Source organism: Vanellus vanellus (assembly GCF_965231255.1).
Source record: "Vanellus vanellus genome assembly, chromosome: 3".
Lineage (NCBI taxonomy): Eukaryota > Metazoa > Chordata > Aves > Charadriiformes > Charadriidae > Vanellus > Vanellus vanellus.
In genome coordinates this window covers 3,174,015-3,199,359 of record NC_138907.1, presented here as the reverse complement: position 1 = coordinate 3,199,359, position 25,345 = coordinate 3,174,015, and the positions used below count along the sequence as shown (strand labels likewise).

Sequence of the window (25,345 nt, the reverse complement as noted above, 5' to 3'; positions counted from 1 at the left end):
ATTCCCATGCAAGCACTGAAATGTAATTGTTTTTTTTTTTTTTATTATTATTCTTCGTACAGAGGAAATGTGTAGCTGGTATTTAGTATGGAATAGGAAGATTTACAGGCTCCACAATGCCTGGCAAGTGGTCTGTCTTACATTGTACAGTGTTTGTAAGGACTAATTAAGCATGTTTCTCGCACTGAGAAGCTTCGCAAAACAGCTTTGACTTTAGTTTAGCTTGCGAGCCTTCTGTACAGCTGTGGAAAGCATGAGAACGTGCAACAGAATGCACGTTATGGTATAGGTGTTACTGTGTGCACTGCTGTGGTAAAGGGTTTGCGCGGCTAAAAGAGATGCCACAGAATAACCTGGCTGCTATTTTGTGATGCGAGGGAACCCTTTTTCTGCCAAAACTTCAATTCTAGGCCCTGCGTGTTGCTGCAAGCCGTGTTACCACGGCGCGGGCTGCTCTGAAAACGGGTCCCGCTGTGGGTGTGGGTCTCACCCACCCCTTGTGTCATGGCGGTGGCCCTTTCCACGCGTGCGAAGGGGGATGCTTTGTCTGTGCCGGTACCAGCTTTTAACATAGACTTAAAATACATTTTTTAGGCTTTTTTTCTTTTTTTTTTTTTTTTTTTTTTCCTGAAACGCCAATGCACTCATGTGACTGAAGGCAGGCGCTCCCTCTTCCCCCCCCCCCCCGCCGGAACACTCCCCGCGGGCAGTGGGGGGGTGCGGGCCGGCCCTGCCCTCTCCTCCCCTCCCCTCCCCTCGCCCGCCTCACCTCGCTTCGGCCCGCCCCGCTCTCCGCCGCCGTCCCCTCGGCGGCGCGGCGGCAGCTGCCGGCCGCCGTAGCCCCTGCGAGGGGAGCCCGTGGCCGGGCTGGGAGGAAGAGAAAGGCGGCGAGAGTCGGGTTACAAGATGGCGGCGGCGCTGCGGTAGCTGCTGAGGCGGCGGAGCGGCGCCAGCGAGGGCCCGAGCCGGGGCGCGGCGTCGCTCTCTCGCCGTCGGGGAGCCATGAAAAGCGGCGCGTTAAAGGCCCCGCCGTGCCCCTGAGCGGCCCGGCGGCCCCGCTTCCTTCTCCCCCTCCCGCCGCCCTCGCTCCATCGCCCCCCGGAGGCGGAGCGGGCCCGGGGCCGGCGCGGAGGCCCGAGGCCCGGGGCTGCACCATGTCGGACACCCGTCGGCGGGTGAAGGTCTACACCCTCAACGAGGATCGGCAATGGGACGACAGGGGCACCGGGCACGTCTCCTCCACCTACGTGGAGCGGCTGAAGGGGATGTCGCTGCTGGTGCGCGCCGAGTCGGACGGTGAGAGCGTGGCCGGGGCTGCGCGGAGGCCTAGGCCGCCCGCCGCCGCCCGGGCCCGGGCCTCCTCCCCTCGCTCCCCGCGGCACCGGCGCCGCTCGCCAGCGCTGACACCCGCCGCCGCCGGGCCCGGCTGCTGGTGTCTCTCCCCGCCTTCCCCCTCCCCCCCCCCCCCCCCAGGTTTATCAGGGAAGACCCCAGAGGATTATTATGATTCCTCCTCCCCCCCTTTTCCCTTAGCTTGTGGCTCCGTTCAAAGTTTCCTTCCTGCGATAAGGAGGCCGCCGTGGCCCTAGACTTTTCCCCTTCCAGTCAGCCTGGTCCGCTGCATCTCTTTTGACTGAATGGAGATGAAGTTGTTAACGTGTGACGACATCTTGTTCGCTTTCAGAATGATTTTGTTCGCTTTTGAAGTGCTCTTTCCCTCGCCTTCTTGCTACTGTAAAAAGTTGTTTTGTTGTGTTTGGTTGTTGGTTTTTTTTTTTCCCCCCTAGAATTTCACTGATCGTATTCTGAAGTGATCGAGTTGTGTGGTGTTCCTCGTGTTTTATTGCACTTTAAAGTCACCTTAAGGGTCTCTCCCAGAAGGGGGAGGGTACGCGCTCACCACTTTGTCAGCCGACAGGTGCTAATGTGCTAAATAAACCACCTAAGACTGGTATAAATTACTCTGGAGCTGTTGCCAGGATACATACACTACTTGCATACACAAGATAAAGTCCCTGGGTTTGTAGTATCTAGATGATTCACTTCTGAAGGACAGTTGAAGGAAATAACAGCACACAGCCCACGTGGCTTCTGTGGGCAAAAACATTTTTATGCTGGGCAGCATGTTACCTGATGCAAACTTATATAGGTTTGCTAAAGGGCCTCTAAACAAACTAATTGTCACACTAGGTTTCAGGAGAAAAAACGGTGCTACAGAGAATTTTGGTCTAAATCGGAAGAGAAAAATATATTTTAATATGGATATTTATGTTGAATTTCGTCTTAACTGGCTTATTTTAGGGAATTATGTTTAAAGAAGATGGTTCTTCTGGACTTTCTGTAAGATGCAAATTAAGTTGAGGATAGGTTGGCTGGCACATGGGTGGTTGATTGTAAGAGATGATGGAGATGTTTGTTTTGTTAAACTCAGTAAATATGTCTTCCTGCCTTTTTCAGGTTCACTACTGTTAGAATCGAAGATAAATCCAAATACTGCATATCAAAAACAGCAGGCAAGTACTATTGCTAGGCGCTTTTTTTTTTTCTGATTATTGATGCTGAGGAATTGTTTTGTGCTCAAACTAATTGCATTTTTCAGAAAAGAAGCAAAGCAGCATGGCATGGAATTGTCAATGGTGTTTTTCAGAGGGGGGAAAAAACTTTCTTAGAAGCCTGTAGGTGCTATAGTACTTCACATTCTAAAAATTAAAACGTGGGTCTCCTAAAAAACCCTTTTGAACTTCAGGCTTCGAAGAGAATATATGCAATTTGGATAAATATTGGATTCATAACAGGAAAAAATAGTTAGAAAAATATATATGTGTAACTTCTGTCTCCCATCCTAGGCTGTATGAAATAATTACTGAATTAGGAAGGAAAAACTTTGTCCGGCTCTATTACAGCTTATTTACTTCTTGAGTTCTTTCTCTGGAAATAACACAAAGAAACTTGTCTTTGTGGGACTTCTTTCATTGTTGCTGTTTAGTTTTTTGTTTTGTTTTGTTTTAAGCCTTGAAAGCTTCTGCTCCCCTAAGTAAAGGGACTAGCTGTGGTGAGACAGACTTGCACGGTTGCGTTTCCTGGGGGTAAGCCTTCTGCAAAACAAAGAAGTAAAACAGTTGGGAGCTGTGTTAATAGGTCGTTTTTGTTTAATCTACTAAAAAAAATAGCTTACTAAGTCTCTTTTGCTTTTATTGCTTTTTCCGTTTTCTGCATTAATTTTTGGTGTCTCTGCCTACATTGTTCTAATGGTTATTACTGGGTTTTTTATGTCTGTTCCTTTGTTCTACAGTAGATTCTCGGTTCCTTTTGTTCAGTGTTTTATACTGCTCTTCATCGTTATGGTATCAAGAAGTGTTTCAGTAATTATGTTCTTCCTAAATCATGAAGAGACAAATCTTCAAGGGTTTTGTTTGTTTTGATGCCCCCCCCCCAATGGAAAGGTGGCAAGTTGAATTTGAGGAAAGACACTTTTGAGCCCAGGTTGGCTGACTTTAGCTTAGGAGTGAGGCAGAGTCTTGGGCCCAGCTTTTCAGAAGGCTCATTAGGTATGGGTGGTTTTAGTCAGGTGGATGATGGTAGGCTTTCCTTGGGCGGGCCATACTGAGGAAGGAGGACGGTCTTTCTGGAGCTCTGCAGGGTTCTGAAAGTAAAGAGCCTTGAACTGCTTCCTGTTTAGCAGAGGAAATTAATAATGAAATACAAATGCAGATTACATTGTGGCAAATTTTTAAATTGCTTCCTTTTGCAGCCTGTTTTCTGAAACTTCAAACAACTGATTATTTAAAAGCCGCCTTTAATTGGTAGCAAAATTTCAAGTGACTTAAGTAGCTTTTGATGTCACTTTTCTTGTGGAAGTATTTGTAGGTTGTTGTAGTTTTGAAAACTTGGGCTGAGGTTTATTTTGGTTGGCTTTTATTACTGATTCTAATGCTTTTGTGTCCTTGTGGCTGAAAATGTTTGCTTCACTGTTCACTCTTTCAAAGAAGTTTGGGTTTGGTTCTTTTTTGTGTTGTGTTTTTTTGGTTTTGTGTTTTTTGTTTGTTTGTTTTTGTTTGTTTGTTTGTTTTAGGAGAGTAATGATTGATTACCAGAGACACGTTCTAGGTTTGTCTAACCTCTGAAAGTATACAGCTTTTAGTTGATAGAGCTTTTGTCCTTTTGTTGTTTTACGTGTTTCCTTCTGAGTAGCAGAGCAAAAAGCAGACCTTAATGTAGCATTTCCACGCTTTTCAATTTGTGAGATTTCAGTCTCACCTCTAAAAGATTGTAGTATTCAAACCTGGGTGTCTCAGGAGCAGATCCTTTTTAAAAATGGTGGAAAGATTTAGGCAAAATATTTTTTGGTTAACCAGAGGTGAAGAGAGGTGGGCTTTCCTCAGTGTCCCTACTCGAGTGTTGAAGTCTATTACGTAGGTAGCCTGAAGACTCGGATGCTGTGCTGATCTGCCCAGGGCAGATGCTGGTAGGTGGATGGCAGCGTGGAGAAGAGTGCTCTTTTCCACTTGCCAGAGTTCAGTTGCAGGTGTTCATTAAGGTGCTGCTCACCTTGGGTTTGGGGAAAGCCGCAAGGTGGTGTAGCTTGATGGAAAGGAAGCATGCCCTGCCTACACGTCTGTCTTCATAGAAATTACTTGAACGGACTTACAGAATAGCAGTCAGTGAGATTGTGGCTTGCATACCATCATTCTGCAGAAAAATTCCATCCTGATTTTTAGTTGCTGTGCATCAGTCTATGATACCCAGTATTACACTGTTTGTGCTAAGTAGTACTATAACTATTGACTAACCATAAACACGGCAGGCCTGCTGTCTGCCTTCTCAAATCGTGTTTGTGGTCACAACCTTTCGTGCAGAACTGAATTCTGTGAAGGTGTTAGGCATACTATAATCATGAGCTCTTTCTCAAGAGAAATGGGACATAGGTGCCAGGCTGCTCAGCATACAACATAAAAGAATCTCTAATTCTTTCTATGAAAAGAACATGAGAGCCTGAAGAGCTTTAGATCCCCCTGGATTTTGGGGCATAGGCCTTGAGAGTTACGTACCTCCACTGGACACCTCATATTGGCCAAAGGGCAGGGTCAGGTGTGTTGTGGAGGCTCTAGCAGGAGCAGTTTAAAAAGTTGTTACCGCACCCATTTGTTGTTCCACCCTCTGCTTGAGGTTACTGTTCCCTAGGAAAACTGGCAGAAGAGCATGTCTTCAGTGAGAAATCCGATGGATTTGTTCCTTCAGCCCAGTTACAAGGGCGGTGATTTTCAGTTGGGTGGCTGTACAACCTCAAACTGCTACAGAAATCCTCACTGTGAACACTGCCTTCTGGTGTTAACTCTGCTTTAGATGTGCTCTATCCATTTTCAGATCTGAGCTGAAGAATGTGTGCAAATACTGTCTTTTGCGCAGAGTTGCCATCACTCGTGTGACAACAGAGCAATTTGCTTCAGGCAGAATCGGAGTTAGTTGAGGCTGGGATTTAACACGTTTCCGGGGTGATGTTAAAGCCAACCTGAGCAGTTGCCAGGGGGCTTCTTCACTCCTCTTTCATGCCAGCATGAGTGTTCACGTTACTGTGTGACAGGTTAGATGTAGGAACCAATTCAGTTGAAATACCTCTTTTTGCTGGATTAATTTTTATCAGCATGTGTTCCCCTGTCTGGTTTGCTGTACAGCACGCTTCTGCTGGCATATGGGGGTTGAGGGTCCAGTGCAGGTGGAGCAGCAGACATTGTACAAACCAGTACCGGCACTGAAGAGGGGTTTGAACTATCCTCTTAGTTGTTCTGAATTAATCTCTTCTTTTGTTTGTCTTTATATTGTGTTTGAGTGAATTAAGGATCAATGCCGTTGCTCGTCGAAGGAGCAGCGTTGCGGGTGAGAGCAGTAGTCTCGTGCAGCAGCTAGGCCTGGAAGATGTCTCTCTGTGGCCTTCACAGGTTGTCTTAGGTTGTGCAGGAAGTGTACGCCAGATGAGTAGACTTGATATTGGTATTGGACAGTTATTTTCTGGTGAAGCTATCTTTTAGTCTTTCAGAAGTATTTTTGGAGAAGCTTATATAACTTCTGCTTTGTGTGGGCAGTACAGATTGAAACGAGTACCATTCAGTAACTTGAGAATTCTCACAGAATTTTTGAGTGCTGTCTCTATGGATGCATGCGGTCATTCATGTTACTGCACTATATCTCTCGCTTGAATCATTCTGGACTATGAATAGGACTTCTTTATGTATGTATCCTTCTTTGTTCATTGAGGCACCTCTGAGTCTCAGCTCACCTGGAGGTGTGTTGATTTTGAGTGTCAGGGCGTCTGTGAGTTCACAGAACATCTCAACACAAACATTTCAGATTTTGAGTTCTGTAACAGCCATAAAATTGTACTTAAGAATTCTTACTTTTTTATTAATTTTTAAAAGAGAACCAGATCAGGGAGCCAATCAGACTTTTCAGTGTCTGCAGTTGGCACTTATTATTTTTCTCTTGAAGCCCAGTTCAACTGTTCACTCTAAAATGGTACACTGTAAACAGAGATTCAGCTGTCTGTGAGCTGGAGATGAGGGTGGACAGCTGTAAGCAAAAACCCTGTCAACTGTATGACGCTGTACCATTTGCGCACGTGAATCAGAGCCTAAAAGCAGGGAGACTACCTATTAATATTTGTGACAGTGGGACAATACTGCAAGTGTAGTATAGGGCACTGTAGTATAAACAAACAACTCTCAGAAACAGCATTAAAACCATAGTGCAATGAGCTCAGTTCTTTCCAGAATGGGAGAACTTTTGTTTCTTTAAGGAACGTGTAAAAATGAGAAAGAAAAGAAAAATTGAGCTTGTGTGAGTGCTGCTGTTTTTTTGTGTGGCTTGTGACTGTTTTGGGAGAAGGAAGCTGATCTATTGGTCAGCATTTGTCAACAGTGTTGCTGCAAGAAAAAGATGTTAAGCTAAGCTTTTTTTAAAAAAAAGAAAAATTGCAAAGGCAAACCCCTTAAAACATGCAACTACGTATGAATATTGAACGATTAAGATTACTGTAGAAATGAACTGAAGAATTAATGCCATATCAGCGATGCTGATTTTCATTCATGTGCCAGAGTGATAATTGTAGCAGCTGGTAAGTTGTGTTTGTTCAGACAGACGTGTGTTTTTCAGACAGCTGTGCTGATGGAAGAGTTTACCTACTGTCCCGTGCCAGCTGCTTGTCGGCAGTCCTGTCCCAAACACTAGTCCCCTCACATCTACCAGTGGAAATACTTATGAGTGCTCCCTTTGTGTTAACAAAGGTCTGTTTAAATCATCTAAACTAACCTGATTTTGATCAAAAATGATCAAGGAGTGCTGACCTACAGTAGGTTCAAGAGTAGCGATGATCACTCGGTTTTGTCCCTCTGTCTTTGGCGGATATATGAAGGGTGGTGCCCGAATAGTTGTATGATACCATGTCATGTCTTGGCTTTTTAGCATAGTGAACACCTTACAGATAGTAATCAATCAGCTTCATCGTTTCCTGTTGCTCGGTGCCCAAAGGGAACCAAGAAGTACTTGTGGTGTAAAGATGTGAGGGGGCAATAGCAGCATCTGTTTCTTGGTGCCTTGAAGTTTCGTTAAGTATGTTGGGCACCTGTAAGGCAGTCAGATACTTGTTTGAGTTCAGTTGCTAAGCTTAAAGATACCACTTGGAATGTTTTGTGAACCATGAAAGTGATGCATAAGGTAAAGACATACAAGCCTTGATAAGTTGTGCAGTGATTATTGACCTTTGTAAATGCAGGAAGTAAATTACCTTATTGACCATTAAGCAAGGGCTTGGTCGTGTTTAAAAAAAAAAAAAAAAAAAAAACCAAACAACAAGGCAAGGCAAGGTGAGGTAACAGTTCCAGGAGGTCAGTGAGCTTGGCAGAATGTTGAACTCTTGCTGGAGCTCATCAAAGGTACTGCAAAGTTAAGAGAGAGCTGTTCAGTTTGAACATGTTACATAAAGATGAGGTTAATGTATGCTGAACTATATATTTGAATGTTGAGGCACAGGCTTACTTGCTGCTGTAGTGTAAGGAAAGTGTCATAATAAAACCTCATAAAAACACCTTTTTAGTCTATTTGGGAATTCCAGTGAATCTTCCAGATACATCATGCAAGTGCACAAATTGAATTGATAGAGGCAATAGTAACAGGAAAAAAAAAACCTGCTCAAATGAAAATATGTGTTGACAAGACGTTTGTAACTTTAGTAAGGACTCAGGAGTTTTCTATTATTCAGGCTGTTATGTCTTTTAATTCAGAAAGGAATATTTTAACATTAGTTAAGCATAATTTTTCACATTGCTAAGGCTGTATTAAGCCGTTTCTGAGGAGGAAACACTGTAATCTTGGTTGTTTTGTTTCTATTTCATTAAACATGAAAATACTTATATTGTAGGTTTTCTTAATCTTCTAAAATGCATGCATTCCCTTTTCAAGACTGTTTGCTCAGAAGTATGTTGCAGAAAAATCCTGTTATAAGTGTTTTGCAGATGAAAAACAGTATATTTAAATATATAATATGTAAGGTGGTGGTCATAAAATAGCAAAAAAGAAAGGTGATGTCCCTTACGGCAGAACAGGTGAGTTAATATTTTAGTATCTCATGTTCTTTTTCAACAAGTGTAACTTTAATTAAAATTATTTGTTCTTTAGACATGTGACTTAATGGAATACACATTACTATGCGGTGTAGACCTGTTTCAGAAACAACGTTGTTTTGGTTTTGTCTTAAACAGGACACCCTGATTGTTTGGTCAGAAGCAGAAAACTACGATTTAGCACTGAGTTTTCAAGAAAAAGCTGGCTGTGATGAAATTTGGGAAAAAATATGCCAGGTACAGTTAACTAATTTTCTTCCATATGTTTTAGTGTCTTCTGTGACTTCATGTATTTGTGCTGTAATCTTTAAACCTACTTGTAGAATAAATACATATGTGTGATTATTTTCTGTGGCTTTTCTATGTAAGATCTTAATTGCCACTATTTAGAAAACTGGTTGTTTTCATAATTGAATTCCACACTTTTGGAAAATCAATGTAATGATGAAACTCGGGTGTTAGGCATTTTAGGGGATTGATTGTTTGTATTCAAAAGGGGAATAGCAGAGTACCACGTTTTAATTGTCCTTCTCCCAGGCAGCCTTAGGAAGCTGGCTTGTTGGTGTGTGGTGGGACTGAAGATGTGTTGTAATGCATAAGGAGCTAGATATTTTGCTGTGAGAGACGAAAGAGGTGGCATTGCTATATGAGCTCCAAAATGTCAGTGATATTTTTGTCATCAAGACCTGAGTCTTTTTTAATATCTGTGTCTTAAGGCTATTTTGATCCTCATTGTTTTATTACAAACCAGTTTAGATTTTATACTTTCAACTGTGGAAGTTACAAGACAATTGACTTGCACCTGTGTGTACTTAAAAAGAAACCTGGCGTTTCATATTTGGAATTTATCACAACCTTCTCGGATTTTGAAATGATGCAACGTAAAGCTGTTAACTAAAGAAACAGAGAACTCGGATTTCCTAGCAGTTTTCTTTGAACTAACTAGGCAATTTAGATGCATTCCTAATCTTAACACCGTTAGAGGTATAATGTCTTCTCAGCCAGTTCTGAAGTACTGTTGTTGAAAGGAACCAATCCTAGTAACTGCGAGTATATGCATCTAATAAATAGCCCGGGTTTTAGATTGGTTCTAAATTGGGGCTGAGCTGACGACCAGTCTGAGAGGGAGGTCTTCATGTCATCAGACAACATAAACCTTTAGCCTTAGGCTCTTTCATCAGATTCCAGAACTCTTCCTGCATAACGTGATCCTTTGTGATGCTCTTAGGGCTTGTTTGATTTGATTTTTTGGCAGATGTACTATGGAGGATAGTGGTAGTGACTGTAGAATTTAGAGGCAGCAAACTTACGCCTCTGCAGGGCTGGACATTTTCCAAGCAACTGAAGGTATAAAAGTGTTTACTACGCACATGTTATTTAAGTTATTGACTTGATTATTTTTGTGTGCGTTTCGGCATGAGACAGTAATTGTGTGTGCTCTGTTCTTAGGTTCAAGGTAAGGATCCTTCAGTGGAAGTCACACAGGACCTTATTGAGTCGGAAGAGGAACACATAGAAGAAATGCCTGAAACTAGTCCTTTGATTGACCTTCCTACTTGTGAACTCAACAAACTTGAAGAGATTGCTGACCTAGTTACCTCTGTTCTCTCCTCACCCATCCGTAGAGAAAAGCTAGCGCTGGCCTTGGAGAATGAAGGCTATATTAAAAAACTACTACAGCTTTTCCAAGTCTGTGAGAATTTGGAGAACACTGAAGGCTTACATCATTTGTATGAAATTATTAGAGGAATTTTGTTCCTCAACAAAGCAACTCTGTTTGAGGTGATGTTTTCTGATGAGTGTATTATGGATGTTGTTGGATGCCTTGAGTATGATCCTTCTTTGGCTCAGCCAAAACGGCACAGGGAGTTCTTGACCAAAACAGCAAAATTTAAGGAGGTTATTCCTATAACAGACTCTGAACTCAGGCAAAAAATCCACCAGACTTACAGGGTACAGTATATTCAGGACATCATCTTGCCGACACCATCTGTTTTTGAAGAGAATTTTCTTTCTACCCTCACTTCCTTTATTTTCTTCAACAAAGTTGAGATTGTCAGTATGTTGCAGGTAAGTGGTTTTTAATATGGCATAGATGGACTATGTATAGATACCTCTAGCTGTAGTTTCGAAATTGATTCCAGCTCTTTAAGACTATGTAAGTTAATCATACGTGCTTTCATTTACATAATGTTTTGAATGCTTCCCCTTGTTTCTGATACCTTTTGTTTCTTATTTTTAAAATGATAGATTTCAGGTGCGTATTTTAGTATTTTCTTAATGGGTTGTGAACAGTTAAAGGTTCTTCTTGATTCACAAGCAACATAAATGTTTTGAGCTGATTTTGTATAGATATTTAGGGAACAAGCAACTTCTTGTATTATACATCAGGGACATTTGTGACATCTTCGTAAATTCTGAATCGATGGTTCAAAAGAGCATGTTCAGAACAGTTCCTGTTATACTAATGTTACTTTATGGTACTAATTTCAAATGTTCATGTTGTAGTATAAAGTAATTCTTTTTTTTTTCTTCATACTGATACACAAAAGTAATAATTGACCAACACGTTACTGTGTCAAAAAACTTAGCGAATACTTTGTAGTCAGAAGCAGGCTTAAAAGTAGAGTGTGACACTCTAGCTGGACTGTGGAAGGAGCCTTGGTGAAGAGCTGTGTGTGAACTTCATGACGTTTGGAGTATTTTCAGTTCATATCTTGTTGTGCAAATGAATGGATACCAAAGTGTTTTTACACTGTTTCTGATCTATGTCCTTAGAAAAATGGTACGTTTGTGTAGACTAGAACATCAGAAACCTGTTGTTTTTGTTTTGAGCATGGATAGTCTCTGAAATAGGAAGATGTGCCAAGTTGAAGAGGAGAGGAGTAAAATTGTGGGAGGAGAGAGGCACTGGGGAGATAACATTGCCATAAGGAAGACTTCTAAAGAGTGCAATAGATAAGTGGGAAAAATCAGAACTACAGAATTGCATGGATAAGCTTTTGGACTTCTTTCTAGTTTGATTAAATAGCAAGAAGAAACTAAAAAGTAAATCCCATTTGCAAAGTTAATGGCTTTACATTAAATAAATCTTTCCCTTTTTTATTCTTTTCCATATATTACTTTTCTAAAACTAAAATAAATTCAGTACCATTCTCCTGAGGCCACAGTCCTGCTTCCATTTAGAGGTTTTTAATTTTGTAAACGTCTTGATTTTTTCATTTAAGTTTTACTGTACTGAATGTTTAATTGTGCCTTAACAGAAAACTTCTGATTTGCTGTTACCTCTAGTACTCTTTTGCTACTCTCAGTCACTGCCGTCTTTGCTGCAGTAGAGAGAGGACGTGGCATGTATGGGTTTGCCTATCTGTTTTAAATACTGTAATTGAGACATGCATGTTGACTTACAAATAATGTTGATGTCATACATCACTTGAGCTGCCTTGAGAGTTACAAACTACGAAGAAAGCACCTGTGGAAAAGATGTTATTGATAGCACGCCTAAGGAAAATTACATGGTAGAATGGATTTCAGGTTCAGGACTGTGTTTGCACCAGTCCACTGGTGTAAATCAGCTTTTTGTTGTGGCACAAGAACTCTAAAGCTCCTTTGGGTTTGGTGAACACATTACAAGTCTCGTTACCCTAAATACACCGGCAAAGCTCCCTAGGAGAATGCAGTTTATAGGAGTAACAGATTGTGTTTGCTACGGCAGTAAAGCTCCTTTCTACGTGCCGTGAAGCAGTAGATCCCAGTGCTGCTGGTGGTGAAGGGCGGTCACATGGGGAACTGAGCGAGCTTGGAAAACAAGCCTAGATCCATCCTGTGCTTTAGGACATCAGGACTACACTGTGTGGCAGCCTTATACAAGCAAGAGTTCTTTCTGTTGCCAAGTGTTCTGTAGTAGGGATTTTCTCGCCTATCTGTTGTTGATTGTGGTACGTTTGTGTGGTTTTTTTCTTTAACAGGCTTAATTAAGGTGTTAAAGGCAGCAAAGCTTAGAATAAGCTACTAAGTCTGTGTATGTTGCACTATCTCTGATGTTGATTCCAGGTATCATTTGTTTGTAAAGTACTTCTCTTCCCACATCCTAAAATTTTCAGGCAAAAAATTGTGAGCCTTTGGCTGGCATTCCTGTAATTGTCAAAATTCTGTATTATGTTAGCCTAATAAAGCACACAGATTTTAGCAACAGCACACAGAAAAATAGAAAAGCGAGCACCCTCTACATTGTGCAATGTAATGTTTATATATATTTATTGGAATCCTGCTGTTCCGTTCATGTTTGTTCAATGCATAAGTAAAGTTTATAGAGTTGAATCAGTACAGTGATGCATAATTTTCAATGCTGTAGCATAACGTTACTATTTGCTTTAAGATTTATATTGTATTTAAAAGGTAATGGAGACATTTGATTTGAGAGAATGCCAATGCTACTTTCCACGTGAAGAAGTGCAGAGCTGTCGATGTACAGAGAGGGCAGGAAGTGCCCAAACAGTTGAGAGATGCTGATGTTCACCCTGGTTTTCTTGTACTGCTTGAGTTTTAAGCAATGGTGTAACTGAAAACACTTTACAAGAAGTGAAATGTTGTCCTATATATACTTGAAAATAAATATATCTTGGTAGTAGAGGATCTGAATGTGAAAAGCAAGTAATTCTCAAAAAAGTTTTCCAGATTGGAAAAGCTGAACTTCCTGCAAGCAGGGAGCTCATTTTGAGAACAAAGTTAATGGGGACACGGCTGCGGCAAACTCGTAATGTGTCGATCTAGTCACCCTTGCATAGGTGGACTGAAAAAATGTTTGCAATGCTGCAGATCAGAAATAGGGTAACGGATACACGTGGGTTGACGGTGTAGTGTGAACTGCATAGATGCAACATGGTAAAAATTGTATCTCGAGTGTCAGTTTCAAGTGTAGAAGTGTCTAGGCTGCCTCCCTGGAAGGTGACACGCAAGGTGCAGGGAGGGAGCCTGGAACAAAGACTCTCATTTTCGGTGATTTTGATGCCTGGGGAAGTGTGGCAAATCATACAGTGAGTGTGTGGCGTAGAGCAGAGCTGTGAACCCCAGGGGGTGGCATGGCAGAGAAGGAAAGGAAATGACACTTTCTTTGGAGCCGAATTGTTGAGAAGGCAGTTCTAGTAATCATCACCTATGCTCAGCTTAATTTATGGTTCTGGTCTCCTGGACCTGCACTCCCTCTGCTGCACAGAATAAGCACTGGAAATGATCCTCCCAAATGTGTACTCTTGCATTTCCCTTTTTTGTGGTAAAATGAAGGTGTGGGGAGCAAAGAAAAAAAAAAAAAAACCAACTTACCTACCAAATCTACTAATATGTTTTTTTTTGTTTGTAACTAAGCATCGTAGTTAAGCTTAAATTAAGTTTGACTTTCTACAGTGTGGGATCCGATAAAGATCAGTGTTTTAACTTGGAAGAGGCATTATGTAAGTCATATTCTTCTTGTGTTACACAGGAAGATGAGAAATTTTTGTCTGAAGTTTTTGCACAATTAACAGATGAAGCTACAGATGATGACAAACGATGTGAATTGGTAAGTCAGTAGTCTTTGCAATTCTTTGAATGCTTTAAACCACAGAGAAGTAGAAATATTGAAACTGTTCTAGTTCTGTGATCACTGAGGCATTTCTGTAACCACAGAATAATTTCTAATGTAGCTTAATCTTCATTTATGTACTTATAAAATCATAGAATGGTTTAGGTTGGAAGGGACCTTAAAGATCATCTACTTCCCACCCCCCTGCCATGGGCTGGGACTCACTAGAAAAATATTTCTTGTGCGGTAAACTCTGATTTATTTCTTCTAATTAATGATTTTATTGTTGAGAAAGTGCTAGCACTGAGCTGACGTCCTAGACTTAAAGGTATACTTTCTTCCAAGTACTCTTCAATATACCATATTGCTTCTATTTGTCATTTAATCACTGTACTTTACTCATTCAAAAAGATCTTTTAAGCCCTATGACTGAGGATTACCAGTAGTCCCTTAAGATATATATATATATTACAAACATTATTTATCCTTGAGTATGTTTATCAGCTTAAATTGCCTTGTTAAAATCTTGCTTTCAGCAGGGGAGGCATCTTTGTTCTTTCAAACAAAAGGCAGGCCAGACAGAAGTATAAATCATTCTTGCTAGGTGTGATAAAATAGCTACAAAGTGACTGTATATTTTTCTGTGTAAATTTCAACCTCTTAAATTTCTTTGGTTTTACTTTCTTTTTCTTTCCATTTGTTGATGTTGTTAAAGGTTGGAGGAGAAAGGACTGGAATAATAGTATTTGCTAGGAAGGCACATACCAGCCAGTACACAAACTCTGATACAAATTGTAACAGTTTCCTACATTCAGAAAGTTTTCTGAATCAAATGCACTTTATTTTTTTCCTATGCAATAGGTTAATTTTTTCAAGGAATTCTGCGCATTTTCTCAGACGTTACAACCTCAGAACAGAGATGCATTTTTCAAAACATTGGCAAAATTGGGAATTCTTCCAGCTCTTGAAATTGTAATGGTAAGTGAAACTTAAAGCTGATTTTAATAAAATTAAAAAACCCCACAGCCATTTAAGCAGTTTTTCAGATCTGCTGAGTTCCTCTATGTAGGTTTGATGGACAGCTTTGCTCTGCTGAAAGTTTAAGTTTAATGTAATGTTCAGAATCCAAAAGATGTGGACATCTTTTGAAGTAGCCTAACTTTATTGCTATTACTGTTTTTACTTTGCATGGTGGAGAAGTCTGTGGTAAATACAGTCCTTTTGACAATGTAGTGGGAAAATGGAAAGATACACTTTTTCATGTGGCAGCTTGATTATTTTTTTTTTCTGTTGTTGTTGGAACAGTGCCAAAGAAGTATTTTTAGATAATCTTGAACTGTTAGCTTGTTGCTATCCGAAAGATCATGTAATCCTGTCTTTTCAGAGGTATAAAGCAGATTAATCTGTCTTAATCAGCGATGTGAAAACAATTTTTTTTTCACTCCTTTGGCTGAAGCAACTATTGCTGCCTGACCATTGCAATACACGTGTCGGTGCTGTTGTTGCTCAAAAACTATAAATTTGATTTTTATATTCTAGAGTAACAACCTGTGAAGTTACCAAAGGACATTGACTGTTATGAAAACATAAAGGTCATATAGATGTTCAGTGATTGGATGAACCATAATCATCTTATTCTTTTCCTGGGCTAGAACAGTCCAAATGTTTCCTGATACGTTAATATTTTAGATTTAGGAATTGTACAGTTATCAGAGAAAGTTGCATACCTTAAGGAAAATTATTAATTCTTGTTGTCTATGAACAAACTGATTTGTGTAGTCACTCCTTTTGTACAAAATAAATAAACCGTGGATAACAGGTACAGAATATTAGTCTCTTGGATATTCTAGCAAGTAGCACGATATAAATGTTTCCTGCCTAAGTTAGGGTTGTCAAATTCACAGAAATCCTTGCATTCTTTCTAAATGAGGGAAATAGTGGGGAAAAATGTTTTGCTGTGGTTTTTTTTTTTGTGTTTTTTTTTTTCCTGTAACTATTACTGTGTCTCTCAGAAACTTTTGTAATAAAATGTTCTCAAAACTTTTAACTCCTTATTCTTTGCCACTTCACTTGACAATAAATACCAAACTTGATTTACACTAATAGATTGATTTTTTTTTTTTTTTTTTTTTTTTTGTTAGGGAATGGATGATCTGCAAGTTAGATCTGCTGCTACAGATATATTTTCTTATCTAGTAGAATTTAGTCCATCCATGGTCCGAGAATTTGTAATGCAAGAGGCCCAGCAGAGTGATGATGTAAGTAAAAGCTTTTGGAGTTTGTTGAACGTACTAGTTTTAGAGCAAACGGGAAAAAAAAAAAAAAAAAGAAAAAAAAAAGGAAAACAAACCTCTCCAGCAATTGGAGTACAGTTAGCCCAAAAATGTAGGTAGTAGAAACAGGAAAAAGTAGATTTAAGATATAAAAATTTCTGAGCATGTTGGTGTTCCATGTGATTACAGTAATAAAATCGTAGCTCTGCCTACCAGTGATTTTAGGTGAGGAGGGTTGTGCTTCACAGAACTCTGGTGTCTAAATGCAACTCTTTCAGTTTAACTTAAGTTTTACTGGGGAAGTCATTCCACTCCTGAAACTGTGTCTAATTATTTTGTGGTTTATTTGGTTTGGTTTTTTTTTTTTTTTTTTTTTTTTTTTTCAGGATATCCTCCTCATCAATGTGGTCATTGAGCAGATGATCTGCGATACTGATCCTGAACTTGGGGGAGCTGTTCAGCTAATGGGGCTCTTGCGCACTCTGATAGATCCAGAGAATATGTTGGCCACAGCTAATGTAAGAAAACACAAAGGGGTAAAGACCTTTACTGTCTCAGCAAAATGAAAAGCCTGATATTGCTCTTAGTGTGGTGGAAGATAAAAAAAAAAAGAGATTTTTATTCTTTTTTGACAGTCTTGTGTGTGGTCTGATACTGAATTTAAACAAGGTAAAAAATAGGCTAAAATTCCCATTAACTTTTGATAAAAGGTATGTGTATGTGGTATTGTGCAAGTGTTTAATAAACTAAGCAGTCCCGTGCTTCAGTGAAGTAGCACATTTGCATCCATGGCGGGGTGCTTTTGGTGATGGCTAGGTTGGTTTGCTGTGTCTCAGATCTTTTCCCAAAATTAAGAATGTATCTTATTTGAGTGAAGGTAATGTTGCAGAACCAACCCATAAGATACAGGCAAACCTGGGGGAGTTAAAAGACAGCTTACAAATAATTGTGTCATGTTGTTACTCTTTCTTATTTAAAAGGAAGTATGCAAATGCGAGTATTTAATAAAGTTATATTTGTTTCAGAAAACGGAAAAAAGTGAATTTCTCAATTTCTTCTACAACCATTGTATGCATGTTCTTACTGCACCACTTCTGGCTAATACATCAGAAGATAAATGTGAAAAAGGTAATGTTACTTCCCCCCACCTTGCTTTGAATATTACCCTGTTTTCTAGTGACTTGCAGTCCTGGTAACAGGGATAAGCCTGTGGTCCAGGCTGGGAATACGCTTGCTGCAAACTGTTGTTCCCCCAGGGATAAGGGTTCTGTAGGCAGAAGTTTTAATAGCCCTTTATTCCAGCTTTGAATAATAACCTACCTTTATGCTGGGCTTTGTAAAATATGTATTTGCTTGATGTGTATTGTTAGTTGTATATGTTTCACTAGTATAATTTTAAAGCAGGGAGTGTCTTTAGTTCACAAGTACTTTTTTCTAAAAGTTTACAAAAATGCTGTGACCCAGGCGTCGGGAGTGCTCAGATGATTAACTCCAGAAACTAGTTTTCACTTGGCCGTAGTATAGAAATGCTGAAAGAAATCTATGCAAAGAAATACAACTTGGAACTCCTTTATCTTGTTTCTTCTTTTATTTTTCCTGGTAACAGTACAAGGATTCGAAATCTGTTTGGTTCTTGTTTTATAACATTATTTGAAAAATTTAGAGTAGGCACTTTCTTTTAGTCTGGGTAGGAATACTATTCCTAAGTATTAGATTATGTGTTTTCACCTAGTTGAATTTGAAACTTTTGTAACGTAAATTGAATATATAAATCTCATCTGGCATGCATTCTTGCTGTATGTTTATTTACATACAGCTTACAGAAACTTTTGATTTTGCAAAAAGTTTGAACAGCTGGTAGAATTGATTGTTTATCCATTGTTTATCCTGATAGTTTAAATATTTACAGTGCTTTGAAAACCTTTTTCTGATTTTTGTTTTTATTTTCTATTTATCAGATGCAGTAGTTGGGTCCACTAAGAGTAACACAATTTGTCCTGGTGAGTTTTAATTGACCTTGAGTTTTGAAAGTTGTCTTCTGTGTGGTGTTTTTATTTTAAAAAAAAAAAAGTTAGGTATGTCCATACTTTATTTTTTTAAATACATTTTATTGAAATAGATGTAGGTGCTTTGCTTCATTTGAGACGACAGGAAGCTGAAGGAACATTTTCATCTGCTTGTTAGTTACTGGGTTTCACTTTTTTTTCCCCCAGTCTACCTTGCTACTGAACATTTCAATCAATGTTATTAGAATATGTACTAAAGAGACATAGCTAAACTTTTACATTTTGGATTTTTATCTGTGCAGGCTTCTTTTTTGAGCACTATGAAAAGACATTGCTAATTAGGTTCACACGAATACAGATCTGACTGGCTTTAACTACATACCATTAGTCTGGATCGCCGTAACCAGTGACTCGCTGATCCTGGAAGAAGTCCCACTACCAATTTGGGGCAATTTTTTGACTGAAAAAAAAGAAATAAAGCCAAATTTGTGTGCATTGCTTTGTTCTGACCCAACATCCCGCTTCCTAAAGCAATCCAGTGTGCCACTAAAAACATGTCAGGAACTGTAATAGCCACCGAGCTTGGTGGTGATTTGGTGCATGACTACTTTTTTTTAGTATAACTTAAGGCATTAATTTTTCTTGCAGATAATTATCAAACGGCACAACTACTTGCCTTAATTTTGGAGCTGCTGACTTTTTGTGTGGAACATCACACGTATCACATCAAGAATTACATTATGAACAAAGATTTGCTAAGAAGAGTACTGGTCTTGATGAATTCAAAACACACGTTTCTGGCCTTGTGTGAGTATGGAGCTGTTGTGATTTCATTCTTCTGGGCTTTGTATGTACTGCGCGGAATGTATAGGAGTAAAAGTGTATATACTTAAATTCAAAATTCGTGTTAATTTCCTATTTATTACTGACTAATTGTTAAGTACTTTTGAAAAACAGGTAGCAGTTGTCTGTTAATGTAGACCAATGCAGTTTATGGTGGAAGGGGAATTGTATCTTTTGAAATCCACAGTGATCCTTTTCTGTCTTTATGACAGTGAGGATGATTTGTGATCAGCTGTCTTATTAAGAAATGACAGTATTCCCGCTTAAATAATGTCGTAAATCTAGTGCTCCTTGTGGAGAGTGAATGAAATTTTGTAAAACGTGGTATTGAAAGAATAGGGGCTGGTTATGGGAGGTGAACACAGAGAAGCACAGGAATGAGCTCATAATTTAACTTCTCATGTGCTAAAGTTTATTGCTGCTGTATTTCAAAAAGATCTTAATGGACTCTGATCGCATTCAAATACCCAGGAAAGTCAAAGAATGAAAGAAAGGTTACCTGTCAGCAAATGTTTCTTCTGAACTTCCAGAAGGTGCTTTTTAATGCTCTTGGTTTGGGGGCGCATCTTCCTCTCAGTAACATCAGTTGTTTCCAAGAGAAGCAGATTGCAACCCTGGCGTGTAGTTACTAAATTCTGGAATTTCTTTCTTCATATAGGTGCTCTTCGCTTTATGAGGAGGATAATTGGCCTAAAAGATGAATTTTATAACCGTTATATCACCAAGGGAAACCTGTTTGAACCAGTTATAAATGCTCTGTTGGATAATGGAACTAGGTACAACCTGCTCAACTCTGCTGTGATTGAGCTGTTTGAATTCATCAGAGTGGTAAGTTAAGCAGCTGGTTCGGCTCCTACGCGTATGTGGCATCTCAGGTAGAAATACAAAATGCAAATCTTTCCCTTGAAGTAGTGTATTACTACTTAAAATCATAAACTAAAAATCCTATTGATAAATATCCAAAGAGAAAGGAGGCAGTGAGCTGCTTGGTGCTTGTTTTACTGGATTGTCCCATCACAGAGTATGTGTTGGCCCTATTTACATGTAAGTCTGTGTAAACGTCCTGTAGATTAAACTCTTCTAAGTATTTGGCTGCGTTGTTACTAGACCAAGCTTTGAAGTGAGGAATGAAGTGAAATAGGCTATATGTGAGTAAATCTGGGTATTATTGGGTCTAAATGAGAGTAATTTGGCTATAAATTTAAACAATCGTTGTCCTTTAAAATCCTACACATGTGCTTTCTTAGCCAGTGTCGGCTTTGAATCAGTAGCTTTTTCACTGGCAGCGTTTGGGAACGACGTGTATGCGGTCAGGACAGACGGGACAAGCGGGAGCACCCAGTTTGTAGTACTGCTGGAGTAGAAAACAAGGACTTGCAACAGCTCCTGAGCTACACGCTGCGAATGCCTTGATGTTTGGGAGCCTTCTCAGAGAATCTTTGTAGTCTGCAAAAACGAAGGGCAGTTTTTACTTGTAGGATATCGTAGCTGCTGAATTTTCCAGCAAGAAGAGAATGCATTGTGTCTCCAGGTGGCTTTTGCCAGTGTGGTATGAGAGTTAAGATTTGCCTGATATGGTGAGGCTCGTTAGAGGGTGACGGACCAAAAGGTGCCTCATCCCATGTGTGCTGCTGGAGTTACGGAGAACTAGAAAGAGCTAAAACTTAGGGGGAGAGCAGGGCACAGCTAAACTCCTCTTTTTCTCGAGAAGGTTTAATCCTAGTCAGCGAGCATCGTGGATTAATCAAACTACCACAAATAGAATTGGGACAGTACTGAGTATGTTGTCTGTTTATATGGGAAGTGTAATAATAATTATTTATAGATTTCAGCTTTTTTATTAAGGAAAAATCTCATGACTTCACATTTGTTCTTAATAATGTTTTTACTTTGGACAATGAATCAGTTATTTTTAAAACTAAACTCTCCAAAGATTTCTGAACTTCTGCATGTTATATTTGAGACTGAAACTCATTTTGTTCTTATGCAGGAAGATATTAAGTCCCTTATTGCACATATAGTTGAAAACTTTTATAATGCACTTGAATCTATCGAATATGTTCAGACATTCAAGGGATTGAAGACAAAATACGAGCAAGAAAAAGATCGACAAAACCAGAAACTGAACAGGTGCGACCCAGCTTATGTATTCTGAGACTTTTATTGAATGTCATTATGTAGTATCTTCTTACTGCTGGTTGTTTTTTTTTTTTCTTTCCTAGAAGGCAGAAAAAGCAGAAGGCTGGGTTTGTTTTTTCATTCTTGATGAAATCTTCTTCAATTAGAGTAAAGCCCCACCTGGCTTTCTTTGTGCCCTACTGTAGTACAATTTCATATTTGTCAGTATGTTAAATGTTACATGCAGAAGTCCCTCAGATTATGAAGAGCAGAATCTTCCTCTGTCATTCAGAGTGTGGGTTCAGTCTCCCTTATTGTCAGCTGGGCTTTTGGTGAGGCTTACGTTGACGGTAGAAGCGGGGACAGAGCTGGACTGCCTTCTCAAACGCACCAAATTCACTCTGAAGCGTCAGAAGCCATTTCTGATTCTGACTGAGTCTGAAACAGCAGGCAAAATTTGAATCACTTGTCATGTGTCTCTTACAGTGTTCCATCTATATTGCGTAGCAATAGATTTCGCAGAGATGCAAGAGCCTTAGAGGAGGATGAAGAAATGTGGTTCAATGAAGATGAAGAGGAAGAAGGTGAAGCTGTTGTACCTCCAGTTGAGAAGTCAAAACAGGAGGATGATTTTCCAGATAGCTATGAAAAATTTATGGAAACTAAGAAAGGTATTTACTCAATTTCATCTTGTCAGCACTGACAGTGCTCCGTGGCAGATACGTGGAGAATCATGTAAACAAACCAGTTGCTTGTGCTCTGTATCGTAAGCAGGAGTAAGGGTATGCCGTGTAATTAAGTAATGAATTCCTAATGTGTCTTTGCAAGCTACTTTAGGAGTTAAATTGCTCCAAGCGTGCATCTAGTTTAAATGCAGTTCAAAAGCAAAACTTTACATGTATGTGCGTGCGCTGAGTGAGTAATGTCCCCATGTCCACAGTGTCTGCACCATTCTCAGTTTGAATGCTGGCGCGTGCTTGGATGAGGTCAGTACGTGAGCCATTGGTTTAAACTGAATTAAAAAAAAAAAGTAAGGCGGCTTTTGCCCTATGATTACGCTGTGATGTGGATTGTGCTCCATGCTGTGCAGCTGATATTTAAGTATGTGAAAATGTTTGTCCCTCAGCTAAGGAGAGTGAAGACAAAGAGAATCTTCCAAAAAGGACTTCAGCTGGGGGATTCAAATTCACTTTTTCCCACTCAGCCAGTGCAGCCAATGGTGCAAACGGTGCAAACAGTAAATCCGTGGCAGCTCAGACGTCACCAGCAAGCTCCAATGGCTCCTCTTCAAAGAACGCAACCCTGACCACAGCGGTGACAGCCACGAAGGTGGGAGAACTTGTTTGTACAAAAGCTGCTGTCCTCACTCAGGACAGCAGAACGGTATCATGAGACTTTTCCAGTTGTAGTGTGGTAAGGTCAGCATTAGCCTCTAGGCAGGGGATCTTACGTATAAATTCATCCAATGCCCTGTCCAGTTAAGGCCTTACTAGTTTGGGGGAAGGACTAAGAAAGTTTTAGGTGGGACTGGAGTCTGTTGGTAATCTGGTGGGCACAGTCTGATCTCGCATCTTCTGCATAATTTAACTGTTGCCACTCCTCAGCTTTTTTTACTGTCCAGCTGCTGCTGGGGGGAGGCGGGGATATACGTACAAGTCAGGGCTTTTTTTCTGAATTATGTTAGTGGCCCCCCCTGTTGGGGAATTAAGTGTTTTTAAGCAGACAAAATGCAGTAAGTGATACCTCTGTTATGTCTTACACAGTTCTGCATTATTTTATTCTTTAGCCTGCAAGCTGCCGAGAGGCTACAGAAAAGGGTGGCAAAAATTTTATTGTACACACCTAAGACTTACCAGCAAAATGGATGTGCAGTGTACACATTAGATTTTGTGACTGTCCAGTTGGGAGCTTAAAAAGTGATTTTTAAATAATTCTGAGGCCGGATCCAGAGAAGCAAGGAAGTTCCAGTACTTTTTTAACCTTGAGGTTCAAAACCATTCTTAAGAGAAGTGGATCTTTGAATGAAAAAGGCATTTCTGAGAAACCTTCTGCAGCTGTCTGTGTCCTGGGCAGGTTGGCTGGGGGTTATATACTAAAATTGCACATTCCTGCGTATTTTTTTTTTTAATGTGAGATTTTCTTTTTTTCTTTTTAATTGTCAGGGAAGTCTAGTTGGCCTAGTGGATTATCCCGATGATGAAGATGACGATGAAGAGGAGGAGACATCTCCAAGGAAAAGACCTCGTCTGGGTTCATAAATGAAACCAAAACGTTGGAATAAGAACTTGTATTATGGGGTTTCAAATGCTGCAACCGTTTTAAGAGCTAAAAAGAATCTGATTCAGAAAGCTTTCTCCCATGAGTATATAAAGATAATACAAGGAGTAGCAAAAGAAACTCAGTGTATCAGCTAGAAAGGGTTAGTTCTGTAAACACAAAGCTTCCCAGGAACTTAATATCTTTCTAGTAAGTAAGGAGTCTGCCATTCAGGCTGTCAAAAAAATAAAAATTAAAAAAAAAAAAAAAAGTGGGCTAGTATTCACAGAACCTGGATGATGGCTTCTCAGCAAGGAAAGTCTCAGGTGTTGGGAGGGTAGGGGGAGGGAAAAGTATGGTAAACACTTTTTTTTAAAAATATTGCAGGGTTTCCCCAGTGTTTAAAAGAACTAGGAAAAAAATCAAGCTTAAATTTTGAACCCAGTAATCTTAATTTTGTAATGGTGCTGTCAGTTGTGTTCTTTTAGCAATGCCTCTTTTAAAAAAATTTTAAGGGAAAACTAACTGTTGGCATAAGAACAATCCAGATTTTGGGACCATTTATCACCAATTAAATCGCATTTCTCATGGTTGGAGGAAGGGACACTGCAGTTATAGTGCATGTTGAGTTGTTTAAAACAGTTAAAAATGAGTTTTAATTTGTATTTTCCAAGAGGAGAAAATGGAAGCTGGATTCAAAATGGATGGTTTTGCCTATTTTTTCCGATTAGACATCCAGTAATACTTATGCCAAGGAATGATCGCTTCCAAAATATCTCCAGGAGCTGCTTGTGTCAAAGCAGTGCTGTACAAAGCACACACCAGAATTTCTGTCGGCTTCAGGGCGTGGAAGATACCGAATTTGAATCACTTTCCATGTTGTCAAATGAGCTGCCTCTTCTCAGAGCAGCAAGCCCTTTTCCTCTTGGCGAGTTTAAATTGCTCAGTTGAGGTGGTAATAAGAAACACTAACAGGTTTGTCATAGTGATGGACTTCAGCAGCGTTTTAACACCAAAGTCACTTTGGACCAAGACAGAATTGTTACAAACAGAACACCGGTCTTTGAGGCAGAATCAACAAGCAGCACCTGAACCTGGGTGTAATATGAAAGCTGCTTTTTTAAAAAATAAAAGCACATTCCACGTAGTAGGTAAGCAAACTGTGACAAAAGTAGGTGAGTTGATGGCGAGGTGATAGAGGCAAACAGTCCAGGTTTTATTTTCAAGAGCAGCAAGTGAACTGTAAATATTTTAATGTTAGTTTGCCCGTATGTGATCTGAGATCATGACAAAGCGAGAGGAAATTTCCCAACAACAATTAATGCGTCAGAAACATTAAAATATGAAACCAGCTGCAATCCACCACATAGATCACTCTTGTAATATGTGTTATGGGTCCATTTCTCCTGGAATAGTTTAAACTGAAGCAGTTTCTCTGTTTTGGAGATTTTTGTAGTTAATTTTAATTTTAGCTATTGTTTGGAAAAAGATGGGCTGTCTGTGTAGATATGAAGTATAGTTTTTTTCCATAAAACAGAAGTTTATTTTGTATTAAAAATACCACTGTACTTGTTTTACACCATTTGTATACATGTGGTGATATTAATGCTGAACTGTAAAATTCAGGAATTAAAATGTGACCCTGTAATTCCATAACTATTGCTTTTGTTTGGTTTG

General features: G+C 39.7%; 1 protein-coding gene across 2 annotated transcripts; it reads left to right on the top strand.

The window, feature by feature from the left end:
* The first annotated feature begins 786 nt into the window (after positions 1–786).
* On the top strand, positions 787–25,324 carry PPP4R3B (protein phosphatase 4 regulatory subunit 3B). Of its 2 annotated transcripts, none has more exons than XM_082480873.1 (16): positions 787–1,296; positions 2,458–2,513; positions 8,751–8,849; positions 10,062–10,682; positions 14,092–14,169; positions 15,034–15,150; positions 16,314–16,430; positions 16,832–16,963; positions 17,471–17,573; positions 18,404–18,445; positions 19,100–19,258; positions 19,953–20,122; positions 21,285–21,424; positions 21,899–22,083; positions 22,617–22,741; positions 23,575–25,324. In XM_082480873.1, the coding sequence occupies exons 1-16, from the start codon at positions 1,155–1,157 to the stop codon at positions 23,668–23,670; spliced, it is 2,382 nt and encodes a 793-aa protein (XP_082336999.1). In that variant the 5' UTR covers positions 787–1,154; the 3' UTR covers positions 23,671–25,324. The 2 variants fall into 2 exon arrangements, with proteins under 2 accessions (XP_082336999.1, XP_082336998.1); XM_082480872.1 differs by having other exon boundaries at positions 22,539–22,741.
* Positions 25,325–25,345: the final 21 nt, after the last annotated feature.